Source organism: Theobroma cacao, chromosome 6, assembly GCF_053813885.1.
Source record: "Theobroma cacao isolate CCN51 chromosome 6, ASM5381388v1, whole genome shotgun sequence".
In the NCBI taxonomy this organism is placed as follows: domain Eukaryota; kingdom Viridiplantae; phylum Streptophyta; class Magnoliopsida; order Malvales; family Malvaceae; genus Theobroma; species Theobroma cacao.
Window position 1 is genome coordinate 31,742,081 of NC_142644.1, and position 11,234 is coordinate 31,753,314.

Genomic DNA, 11,234 nt, shown 5'->3' on the forward strand with positions numbered 1-11,234 from the left:
TATAATACTTGTATATAAATAGTGAGTAAAACACTACCAGAAGAAAGATAAAACACCCACAACAAACTAAATTGAAACTATCGTACAACTCAAACCAAAAACAAAGCAAAATTTTGATTTTCTCAGGGATAGATAAGCCATTGGAGATATACAAGGGGCTTAGGAAATGGATGGCCTGCTAGAAAGCAGAAGATAAATTAAAAAAAATAAACCACATTTCTCTTAACTTTCTAGTGCAAGGGCAGAAAACTGGCGCAACAAGAACAAGAATCACTATGAGGGGATCAATGATCACAAAATATTTCCTTAGGTAAAAATAGAATATCCTTTAAGTTTTCACATGGTGACACCTTCCTAAGCTACTGAAAGTCATCGGCACAACTTCTACACCGTGATAATTATATTAACCACATATGCTCAATGGAGACTTCAAGGTCCACATAGTCATCGCCATCTAAGACTACCGCTGCACAGGCTTGTAGAGCACCACGGTCACATACTTGGCCAAAAATCGATGAGTTGAACCAAGTGCCACCACAGGTTGGCCAATCTTCCCCTTTTGAATGTAAAGATGATTCAGAATTACATGTTTAGGTCTTGACATAGGAGGTGGAATCTCCATGTGAGCTGCAGGCAGATTAAGCAGTGGCAGTTGTAGGTGCGGAGGAACTAGCGGTGGCTCCTTAGCAAAATCTTCAGTTCCAAGTGGCAAGTTACTATAACTCGACTCTGGAGACTGAGGAGGTTCAAAACTTGATATGCTTTCAAGATCTTCTGGAACATAATCCTGCATAGTATTCTTCACAATTAGCATATTTCTAATTAAAGCCTTTGTGAAAGCTAAGCATCAATCAAGGTGAAGAAGCAAAGGGAAAAACATGACACTAATACAAGCAAGAATGCACATTAGTACTCCTGTACATCCACAAAAGTACATTTAAAGTGCCACTCGCATATGATGTTGATTATAGCCAAACCTGTGTGATGAATATAGCACTTTAACAATACATAAAAAACTGAATGTCAGCTAAGTGAGAGTATGCTTTTAATCAATGTGGAACAAAAGTAATTAAATCAGTCCACTGGTACTTGCTTTCAGTTTTTCACTAACGCTTCTAGAAAACAAGTGAATGCCAAATTGAAGGACAAAACAAACTATGCCGTTAAAGACACTATCTAAAATATCCTTCTAGAGCATTCCTCCTGTTCTGTTGAAGACCATTTGAACCCATAAATGTGCATCTAAAACTAGAGAATTGTACAAAAGGTTCAAATATCTAAAAAGATACTTGCAACGTAGTCAAGCCAAAGGTGGCAAGTCCTTTACATACTAATGCTCCCTCCTCAACCCTCCTCTGTCTCTCTCTCCACACTTTTCTGGCTGCTGAAGAAAGGCAAGCTGATATTCTGTATGTTACATCCCCACCAACAAATGCACATAAAAAGAAGATGCCCTAGGAATCCAAAAGGAAGTAGAAAAAGGAAGATGACTACAAATATTTGTTTTTTACTTTGTCTGTTTAATGCTATTGCTTTGTTTGAGCCCCAGACACAACAACAATACCAAGCTTGACGAGAACAATTTTATCAGTATCATCAGAAAACACCACCAAGGGATGACTTTATTCCAAGCTGAAAGTGCTAAGGCCACGAGTAAAGGAAAACAGGGATTGTGAGAGAAATAAGCAGTTTCTCCAAAGCATGAACCTTGAGAGAGTTGAATCAATGTATCTTAGCATGTAAAGCTAATTTGAGACAGACAGCTGAATTGAAAGGAGTTCAGAAGAATAAAACTCATCTCATCAGCACTAGAGAGAATTTATTCATGCATGCCTACATATAGAAAGAGAAGCACTCATATTCTATAAAAACAATAGTTGGGAATGCTATAAACTACAAATATCAAACTAATAAAATGCTAGTGCACATTTACCAGAAGAAGATGAAAGAATTTACCTGCAAGTCCAAAATGTTGTTAGCATTACCCACATCATCTTGTGCCCATGGCAAGTCAGGAGCATACCTCCATTGTCCATCAACAATGAACCTATACTGATAAACACCTGACGGTAATACTTTCATAATAGTGAAGTCCTTTCCGCATCTCTGCAAAGGAATTCTGATCAAGATGGCAAATAAGTTATATTTCTGACCTGCAAAGCAGTTCATGAAGAGCTAACTATATTTCTTTTAATAAAAAATGTATAAGGCATTGAATATGAGGAACCTTGTCTTCCAATTATCCCATGACCCCTCCACAGCTACTTCTTTGCCACCATAGCCCCATGTAATCATTGTTGGAATTCCCTTCTCAGTGCAGGTATCCTCATATCCTATTGTAGCCTGCAACCATGATTGGCTTGGTGTGTGTATTTCATCAGGTCTCTGTAAAGGAACAATGGGAACCTGGGATAAGAAAAGGCAAAGCAAGATCAAATTGACACTGTTTTCAGAGGAAATGATATCACAATGAACAACAGGCATGTTCCAGCTACTAAAAAATTGGAAAGAATGACTAATATGCATGTTCCTAGACTAACATACTGGAAAAGAGTTCACTATAAAATATATACAAGTTTCACAAGTTCCTATTTGTCTGGTGATGATCCATGGACAGACCAAAATGAGATTAACAAAAAAACCAGATTTCAGAAATCTGCCAAAGTGACGTGTGATGGGCTTAGGCTTAAGAAAATTAAGGCATGATTTGAATTAAGAGAAGAAAAAGGTTTTGGGATTTAGGACTAGAAAGGGAAAGCAAGGGGCCGATGAGCAAAAATATGTTGCTAGAACTCCAAAAAGGAGCCCAAACTGAAGGAATGTATGAGAACTACAAGCAGAAAATGGTGAGAAGGCTATGAAGTGTTTTAGGGGACGTATAAGAATATTCCTTGACTTGCAGGATATTAGGACTACTACAAAGTAAGAAGTTCCCACAAAAACAAGTAAAAACCAAAATTGAAAAACCAAGAGAATTATCAAACTCTAAATTCCTAGACTCTGAGGTAAATTCTTCAAAAGTCCTTAATTTGCAATATTGCAAGAAACTACATATTGGCCCCTATCCCTGGACCCCTGCACATTAAAACTTCCTAAACTGCTAACCAAGGCTGCATCAAAGACAACATATAAATTAGTCTGATTTCATCCATCATGCAACCTCAGTCTAAAAGCTACAACAGGAAATTTCATTTCAAAAGAGCATCAACATAAAAATTTGCCACTTTCTGCCAGAGAGAGCATAGACAGTAGCATACCCATGATCAAGTGACCACATTTTATGGCCATTCACGCCCAAAAGGAATCAGTTTAAGCTTATCTCATATTAAACACATACAATTTCCTCATAAGAAGATTTTTCTCTACCTGAGGGCCTTTACAACGCCTATGAATTCTTGCACAAGTTATATGAAACAAGCATTATGACAACCCAATAGGATCTCCTTAAATTGACAAACAAAGGGATCTCGCTAAGACTCTCCAACCAAATTGCAACAAAAAAAACCAAACTTTCCTGCAGCAAGAACACAGACCCAGCATGGAATTTTTCAAAGGATATCAGAGACAACCTAGGAGTGAATCCCTGATAAATTGAAGCAATGATTCCAGACGCCATGCAACAAAAATAAAACACACTTCATGAAATCCGAATCCCCGAAATCCAACCAACAAAAGTCAGAAAAAAGAAAATTGCTTGCTTTTAGAAAAATTAAAAAAAGCGTACCTGAGGAGTAAACATGAGAGGAGAGTGGGTGGCTGTGGGGCTGTGAGGAGGGGAGTGACCCATGGGTGCAGCCATGGCTTCGTGAACACTGTTACCTCCTTCTTCTTCAACCCCTGATGTGCTGCTACTCCCATCTTCTCTTCCATTCACATTCCCCATTTTTTAAGTAATACTTTTTTATTATTAATTATTATTTCACTATTGATTATCGATTTATCACTTGTTATTTTCTTTCCTTTTTATATGAATGACTAATTAAGTGCGGTGATTATCTATCAATAAGAGCATAAGACTCTAATAAAAAGCAAAAGCGGAGAGAACTCAAATCCCCACCACTCACAGAATCTCAACATTGATTCATGATTCCCTAATTACAACCGATACCAACCCCATTCCCTTTTAGATAAAACAACACCCAGATGCCCAATTCGGAGAATTTTGTAAAAATTTAAAGGAAAGAAAAAGGAAGAAGAAGAAGAAGCAGTGTATCTTTTTGCCAAAAGAAAAAAGGAAAAAAAGAGAATTCTCCTATGTGTCTGGGAGACTAGGAAGTGTTGTGTTGATGATGTAGTGGGAGTGAGGGGTGGAAGGAATCAGGAATGGGGAGGGATGGACGGATGGACGGACGATGGTCACGTCATCTTTTGACAAAGTCTTCTTTGCTCTGTTTTCCTTTTGGTGTTGGGGGCTATGAAATTAGCCTCCCTCTTGTCTCTGTTTGTTGCCCAACGCCTAATGCCTGGCTTACTTCCCAATCTCTGTTTGAGCCCCCACCCCTGCTTTATATCATTGCACTTCAATTTTTAATTCCTTCTTTCCCTTTCCCTTTTTCTATTTATTTATAATAACAATAATAATACCACTTTGTAGTTTTCCTTTCTTGTTTGCTTCACATAGGATTTTATATAGATATATTTGTATAAAGTTTTTGGATTGTGGGAAGCGATGGGTTCTCTCCCTTTTCTCAACAAAATCTCAATATTATAATTTCGATACTTTTTCTTAATGAAAAAGAGATACTATACCAGAAGAAAAACCAAGATTTTTGTGGGAAAAATTTCCTCTTTTCTGTAACCAAAAAAAAGAACATCAGCTATAGGGGCTCATGGTTTTCTTAAATGTTGTATAAAAAGTGAAAAAAATAGTACAATTCAAGGTGTTGTGGGCTTTTTATGTTTGAAAATGGGCACAAAAATTGTGTAGAAGACGTATGCACCACATAAAAAATGATGTGTGGAAGACCTATCAGCATCAAGAGGCCCAAGTCGTAGCCCCGTTAGTTACAGATGACAAAAGTGGAATTAGGTGGAATGGAAGCCGTCCAACACTCCCAACTCCTGTCCGAATGTGGTACAAAAGCTTTGAAAGTTGAAATTTTTCTTTGCGGCAATAAAGCAAGCACATAATAGCCAAAGAGCCATAGCCCACCAGGTCCACTACGTTCTTCAAAGTGCAGACTCCCAACCCAAGCAGGCACTTAACAGAGGCAGTCCCGTGAGTCACCAGTGTCTGCTTTCTACTTTCCACTTCCTACTTCCTACCATCTCTCCCTTTCTCTTTCTCTTTTTAGTTTGCTTTCTAGTTTTTCATCTCTGGGTATGTTTTTCTGTTTTTCTTTTTTTACAAAGGAATGTTCAACACACTGTTTATATTTACTGGGTTTAAGGTTTTGTATGATGCTGATGCTGCTGCTCAACCCCTGCATTTGTTTGAACCCATTCATCTATTGCCCCATTCTGACAAAAGTGTAAGAGAATGATAATGGTTAACGAATGAATCATGCAAACAGAAGATGACATGGGAGAAAGGCCCACTTCGGCTTCACATACCGACCTATTAATATTGCCTTTCCTAGTCATGCAAATCATGGCTTTTTTTGTTTTCTTCTACATGCTCATTGACTCTTGTATCTCCTCACATCTGAATTGCATCAATGCCCTTTCCTTTTCAATGTTTCAATAGCTCTTAAAAGTTGTGTTTTTGTTAGCTTATTGAGTAGTACTATTAGTTAGTATTTGTTATTTGGCCAAATGCCATAGTTAGTGGATGAACTAGTGATTCTAATGCCATTGATAGCCACCTGCTTTGCAGTTTGTTTTCCTCCTGCCTTGCTTGTTTTAACCTGGGATTTTCCCTGAAGTTTCCCTCACAAATATCATTTAGTTTGTGGTCCCAAGCACCAATTCATATGCTGTTGACAAATCACTAGCAAATAAAATGCATCTCCAGTGTTGACAGTATCTTTTGATGACCTGGTTCTCTTTCTGGGAGACAATTTACCCAGCATCATCTGCTATATAAGCAATAAGTTACCTGTTTACTGCTGTTAAGTCTTGTTTACATATTTACTTATTTAGTTACAAGATAACTTTTGCAAGCCAGGACAATGTACAGTTCTAGATTCACAGAAATCCTAGTGAAACTGTCTTAAATGTTGCTGCATAGATGTCGAGTACTTATCTTTAATACAATTCATTGATCATTATATGGCCACTCACTTAGATAACTTTATCTGAACTTTTTTATGCAATTCAAATCTAGGTGAGCAGGCTTGTGATAAAAATTTACTGCTTTGAAGCTCTCCTCAACATGCAAAGCATCAGAAGTGCCATCTTGAGGCATGTGAGCATGAGGGAGTCAACTGGAGAATGGAGCTTTTTCACTTGCGGAGGAAACATGTTCAAGCTACTCAGACACCAGATATGTACATCAACAGGTGCTAGCAATGCTCAAATAATGGATCGAGTGATTGGATTGGTTAAGAAGTACGATAAAATCGATGCCAGTAAGGTGATAGACTGCTATTCCTAACTTGGTTTGCTTATTATCTTCTCAACTATTTGTCTCATAGTTGTTTAGGATGGAATCTCAATCTCATTGATTGTGGGAACCATTTATAAATTGTACAAGTTATATATAGCTGTTTGTAAATTCTTATGCTATTGTTGTTTTGAGCTATGAACAAGAATCTAACTTTCTGCCTATCAAATAGGTAACTGAAACAGCTGATTTTCAAAAAGATTTGTGCCTGGATAGCTTAGATAGGGTTGAGCTTGTTATGGCATTCGAGGAAGAATTCTCCTTTGAAATCCCAGATGAGAAAGCGGATAAGCTTACTTGCTGTGCTGATGTTGCAAAATACATAGTTTCTAGATCAGGGTCAGACATTACAAAGTCCTGACTGTTTTGGATGCTTTCAGGTCCCTCTTGAAGAATGTATTTGTCATTATGAAGTATGTGTGTGAATTTGTGTGTCAGTTGACCTTGAGGTTGCTTTATGGTTGCCAAATATGTAAAGGGATACTCCTTGAGCATCGCGTTTGTGCCATGTTTTGATTGTTTCATTTCAACCTTGAAATAACTCGTTTAATACATGTAAGTTTATTTGATTCTGACAACTCAAAAGCTCGATATAGGACAAAATATTGTTATGTATTTACATGAGAATATGTATATTACAAGCATGTATTGGAAGGAGACTGCAGCTTTGAAACTCAATACTGTGACTGAAGCGCCATCTAAATGAGCCATTTGCCATATCCCAGTGTATCAACCAGGTATCACTCATGCTATATGTTTGTCACTGCTTAGCCCTTCCGATGCAGGCTTTCAAAGGTTTAGATGTTATATGCTGGAACCTTATCCTCCCAGCTGTGTAAGTGCGGATGCCATTCCCAACTGATGAAAATCTTAGCCCCTTGTGTTTCTTGACGAATGCTGGTCGGCACATGGAGTTCTTTGGTATCCGAAGGACTTTAACTGCACATATCTTTGGCAAATTGGGAATTCCATGGAGGTGGGAAGGAAGATCGATGAGAAAATCTCCATATTCATCAGTGACAGCTTGTGCTGAACCCGATATTCTCTTACAAGGAGTTTGGCATTTAACAGCCACCAAAGCACCTGTGGAGAATTTAGAAATCGAGCAAAATGATGATCAATGTTGAAGAGAAGACAATCAACTCATGATGTTCCACTTAAAAGGCAAGTGTCTTGTGGAATTAAGTTGATTACTCAACTTGATCTCTTTGTCGTGTTGTTAAAAGATGGAACTCAACACGTTCCAGGGTTTGGCACAAGGGGTTAGTACATCAATCCCACCACGAAATGGAAAAAAAAAAAAATAATATGGTCCATTGTCAACTTCAATTTGATGATGGTCTCACATTCAATTAACTAATTGGACGTTTCTTTGTAGACTTTATGGACTAATTAATACAATTAAGCTGTCCAATTCATGCAATAAATATAATGATTAATGTGAAAGATGTTGTTCGCTCCTAATTAATAAAATGGGGGTTCATTCCGATATTATTCCTATGTACCACCATGTATATGCTACAATAATGAAATGAAATCGACAATAATCATGGCATTAATCTCTAAACGACAGCCGTCCAGACAATTGGCCTGAATCTGTCTGCCTCTGACCAAGTGGGGACGCAGCAAAGAAACTCATAGCACCATTTAGTTGAGATCGAAGATTGTTGTCCCTTATAATATTTCTGTCTTGTTTTTTAAATGTTGCTTGGTTTTGCAGTTTGGAAACACGGTTGTGACTTTTCACCGATACTTTCTATGACGTCCAAGTTTCTTTGATCTCAAGCTTGTTTGATATTGCAACTGCTAAAACCGAGGATCCAACGCAACCAAAACAACACTTAAAAGTTTAACATTATTGTAATTCACGGATCTTTGTTTGAAGATATTAATTTTGCCTAAGACAAGCACTTATTATGTATATAATATGCTTCGTATATATTGGAATATCTGAAGGAAATAAGTGCATTAGGTTGGAAAAAATTAGGTAACTTGACACATTAAGCATGGTGGCTGATTATAGGATTAAATGAATGCCGAAAAGCCTGTTGTAAAGGCAAATTAACTGCAATCGATCCTAGAGGGGGTTGTACCACAATTGGAATTTGGAAAGAAAGGAGTTCCAGGGTTAACGAGGTTGGTTTTCCAAAGATTTGGACTATATATGTTTTAGAACTAAAACTCACTCTTTCAACCTGAGAGTCATGAATATAATTAAAGTCACAAACTGTCATGAGAGGAGGCTTTCCCTCGGTGCTTGCTGTAGTTTTCTGATACATGTTTGTATTGTTTTCCTTAGTACTAACACGAATGTATTTGAATTTTTATATACATGTTCATCAAATGATCTAAAGGGGTTCTAACTTCCACAAAGAAGATCAATAGTTGAGAGGGAGAATAGATAATCAACGTTATAAATATATAGGTTTGTATCTGCAGAGTTTGAGAGTTTCGTTTCATAAACATGAAAGAAAAGCAAAGCAGATCGTAATGAATAATGATGATGAACGAATGATACGAAACCTGATATGGGCCATGCACGAAGTTGAGGTTCAGCATGCAGGCAAGCTTCGCAAAGGACGGTACCGGTAACCAGGACGGTTGATAGCTTCTCCTCCCCATATCCAGCCATTTGCATCATCTCCTCTCTGCTTGACGACTCGTATAATAATGGATGCTCATCTGATTCTGCCATTGAAGACTGAATGAGCAACAACATGACCACCACCCCGAGTGTCTTGCAGTAGCAAAAGTAGCTCACCATCTCCTTTCTGCCTTTTGTAATACTGGTTCTCTGACTAGAGCCAATTGGGAATAATAACGAAAGAGAGCTTCATCTCCTGTTTTATAATTAAGCTAAGGTTGTCCAAAGCGCAACAATCCCAATTTACGATCCTACCCTTATTGTTGACCAACAAGAAGATGGTCAAATATTTTCTATTCATATATATATTGGTCTAGTTTGTGCCACCTAAAATGTCTAATGCTATATCAAATTATTTAAATTTGGTCATCTAAGAAATTGACTATTATATATATATTACACATTGGATTAGGAGAGTGAAATTAATAATTAAATAATATTGGGTAACTTAATTAAAGTAGTATGTAATTCCAATTAAAATCTTGTTTACAAAAATAGTAGAATCTATTAATATATTTTATGAAATTTCACGTCAAATTGAATTTATAAATATGAACGTTGCATATCTTAATAAATGAATCTTATAAAAAGAAAATAATGATCTTGTGACAAAATAGTATTAAATCTAATCTAAATTTAATTCATGATATCATGTCAAGCATTTCAATAAGTGAAATAAATAGGGTATGTCATAAATTTAGATATGAGAAAATGTTACGAAATCATATATCAGATAAGTAAGGGAATGATCTTAAACTTATAAACATCAATATTGTATACCGTTACTCATATGATATCTTAAATTTAGATATTTGAGAAGACGAAAGATAAAAGCAAGGGTGCTTTGGTCACGTAAAGAAGAAGCGGGCGAAAACAAACGTCAGAGCCAAAGATGGATTGGTGCAAAAGGTGTACATGGCAGAAGCGGGGAAGTTGGTAAAGGAGGGAAGTTATATGTTGGTTGGTTGCCTACTCTTGTCATCTACGTATTCTTTTGATACAGTTTTTAAGCTAAAACAAGAAATCAGCTTGGCCGAGAAGAACAAGCTGCCCCTCTCCCTCCTGAATTACCATTTTCAAGGCTGCCCCAACCATCCCCCATCTGCATTTCCTGTTCGAATTTTTCTTAAAAACTTTTACAAAATTAAGTTGCTAATTCTAGTTATGGCTTATGGGTCGCTTATCTATTCTCACATGCCCCAAGTTTGCTACAAGACGAAAAGTACTCGCATGTGGCACTCGTGTAAGTGGGGTTGGGGAAACTAATGGAGTTGATAACCTGACATATCATCTGCTTGAAGCAGACTGGGATGAATCTGTGCCATTGCCATTTGCCAAGCATAAAAACAGATGATACTTATTATAATCCTAAAACTGAAAGATTGCTTGTCATGTTAGCTATTTTGTGCTAAATTTGTAGATTATTTTAGTTTATACATGGTTAATCAAACTCTCTCTCTTTTTATGTATATATATATGTATATATATATGTATGCATATAATAATATCAAAGATTAAACTTTATTAATTAATTTTTTGTTAAGTCGGATTAGAGAGAACCGATTTTCTTGATGTGTTGGGCAATATTAAGAATATAGTAATTGGAATATCAAAAGGGTTCTGCCTTGTAAAGGATCTAAAGTAGCCTATGAATATGACTTATAATCATGTGAGATATCACAACCTTATAATTATAGCTGTATATGGGTTCAGATATTTATTGGTTGGACAAAGACAGCATGCCCGATTCATTTTGCCTTTAATTTTTATTTCAATTCTTATTGGACCAGCTGATTGCTATTTTTCGTTTATATTTCTATTTCTATTTATTTTTATTTAAAAAAATGGGCTCTTGATAATACAGATGAATGAGCCCACTTAATATTTCAAGGGCCGATGGCTGGCAACCCAAAAATAGAACGCTTTCTGATGGATCTCGAAATCAGGTCCAATAAGCACACCTGCTCTTCAGCACAAGAGCTCATGGAAGTGGGCCCAGTCCACTATCATCGAACTGCAACGTGGCGATTAAGGTGGATATGGAGT

General features: G+C 36.9%; 3 protein-coding genes across 9 annotated transcripts; 1 reads left to right on the top strand and 2 right to left on the bottom strand.

The window, feature by feature from the left end:
• Positions 1–288: 288 nt before the first annotated feature.
• LOC18597337 (SNF1-related protein kinase regulatory subunit beta-2) lies at positions 289–4,504 on the bottom strand. 2 transcript variants are annotated; one of them, XM_007026303.3, is made up of 4 exons: positions 3,725–4,504; positions 2,228–2,385; positions 1,957–2,119; positions 289–787 (listed from the first exon to the last, which is right to left on the bottom strand). In XM_007026303.3, the coding sequence occupies exons 1-4, from the start codon at positions 3,881–3,883 to the stop codon at positions 461–463; spliced, it is 807 nt and encodes a 268-aa protein (XP_007026365.2). In that variant the 5' UTR covers positions 3,884–4,504; the 3' UTR covers positions 289–460. The 2 variants fall into 2 exon arrangements, with proteins under 2 accessions (XP_007026365.2, XP_007026364.1); XM_007026302.3 differs by having other exon boundaries at positions 2,228–2,406.
• Positions 4,505–4,677: 173 nt separating this feature from the next.
• Positions 4,678–7,038, top strand: MTACP3 (mitochondrial acyl carrier protein 3). 6 transcript variants are annotated; one of them, XM_007026305.3, is made up of 3 exons: positions 4,678–5,320; positions 6,266–6,514; positions 6,717–7,038. In XM_007026305.3, exons 2-3 carry the CDS (start codon positions 6,314–6,316, stop codon positions 6,903–6,905), a joined length of 390 nt encoding a protein of 129 aa, XP_007026367.2. In that variant the 5' UTR covers positions 4,678–5,320; positions 6,266–6,313; the 3' UTR covers positions 6,906–7,038. The 6 variants fall into 6 exon arrangements, with proteins under 6 accessions (XP_007026367.2, XP_017979484.1, XP_017979486.1 ...); XM_018123995.2 differs by having other exon boundaries at positions 4,678–5,231; XM_018123997.2 differs by having other exon boundaries at positions 4,678–5,231; positions 6,274–6,514.
• Positions 7,039–7,043: 5 nt separating this feature from the next.
• LOC18597339 (Pollen Ole e 1 allergen and extensin family protein) lies at positions 7,044–9,348 on the bottom strand. Its single transcript, XM_007026306.3, has 2 exons — positions 9,068–9,348; positions 7,044–7,627 (listed from the first exon to the last, which is right to left on the bottom strand). Exons 1-2 carry the CDS (start codon positions 9,306–9,308, stop codon positions 7,305–7,307), a joined length of 564 nt encoding a protein of 187 aa, XP_007026368.3. The 5' UTR covers positions 9,309–9,348; the 3' UTR covers positions 7,044–7,304.
• Between the last annotated feature and the right edge of the window lie 1,886 nt (positions 9,349–11,234).

Bases quoted from the DNA above. Each gene is read 5' to 3' on its own strand.
- LOC18597337 (XM_007026302.3), bottom strand. From the start codon at position 3,883: ATGGGGAATGTGAATGGAAGAGAAGATGGGAGTAGCAGCACATCAGGG. The intron at 2,120-2,227 runs GTTCCTCATATT...CATCTTGATCAG, and splicing joins TGGGATAATTGGAAGACAAG to AATTCCTTTGCAGAGATGCG. The intron at 788-1,956 runs GTAAATTCTTTC...AATACTATGCAG, and splicing joins ACAACATTTTGGACTTGCAG to GATTATGTTCCAGAAGATCT.
- MTACP3 (XM_007026305.3), top strand. From the start codon at position 6,314: ATGCAAAGCATCAGAAGTGCCATCTTGAGGCATGTGAGCATGAGGGAG. The intron at 6,515-6,716 runs GTGATAGACTGC...CCTATCAAATAG, and splicing joins ATAAAATCGATGCCAGTAAG to GTAACTGAAACAGCTGATTT.
- LOC18597339 (XM_007026306.3), bottom strand. From the start codon at position 9,308: ATGGTGAGCTACTTTTGCTACTGCAAGACACTCGGGGTGGTGGTCATG. The intron at 7,628-9,067 runs GTTTCGTATCAT...AATTCTCCACAG, and splicing joins TCGTGCATGGCCCATATCAG to GTGCTTTGGTGGCTGTTAAA.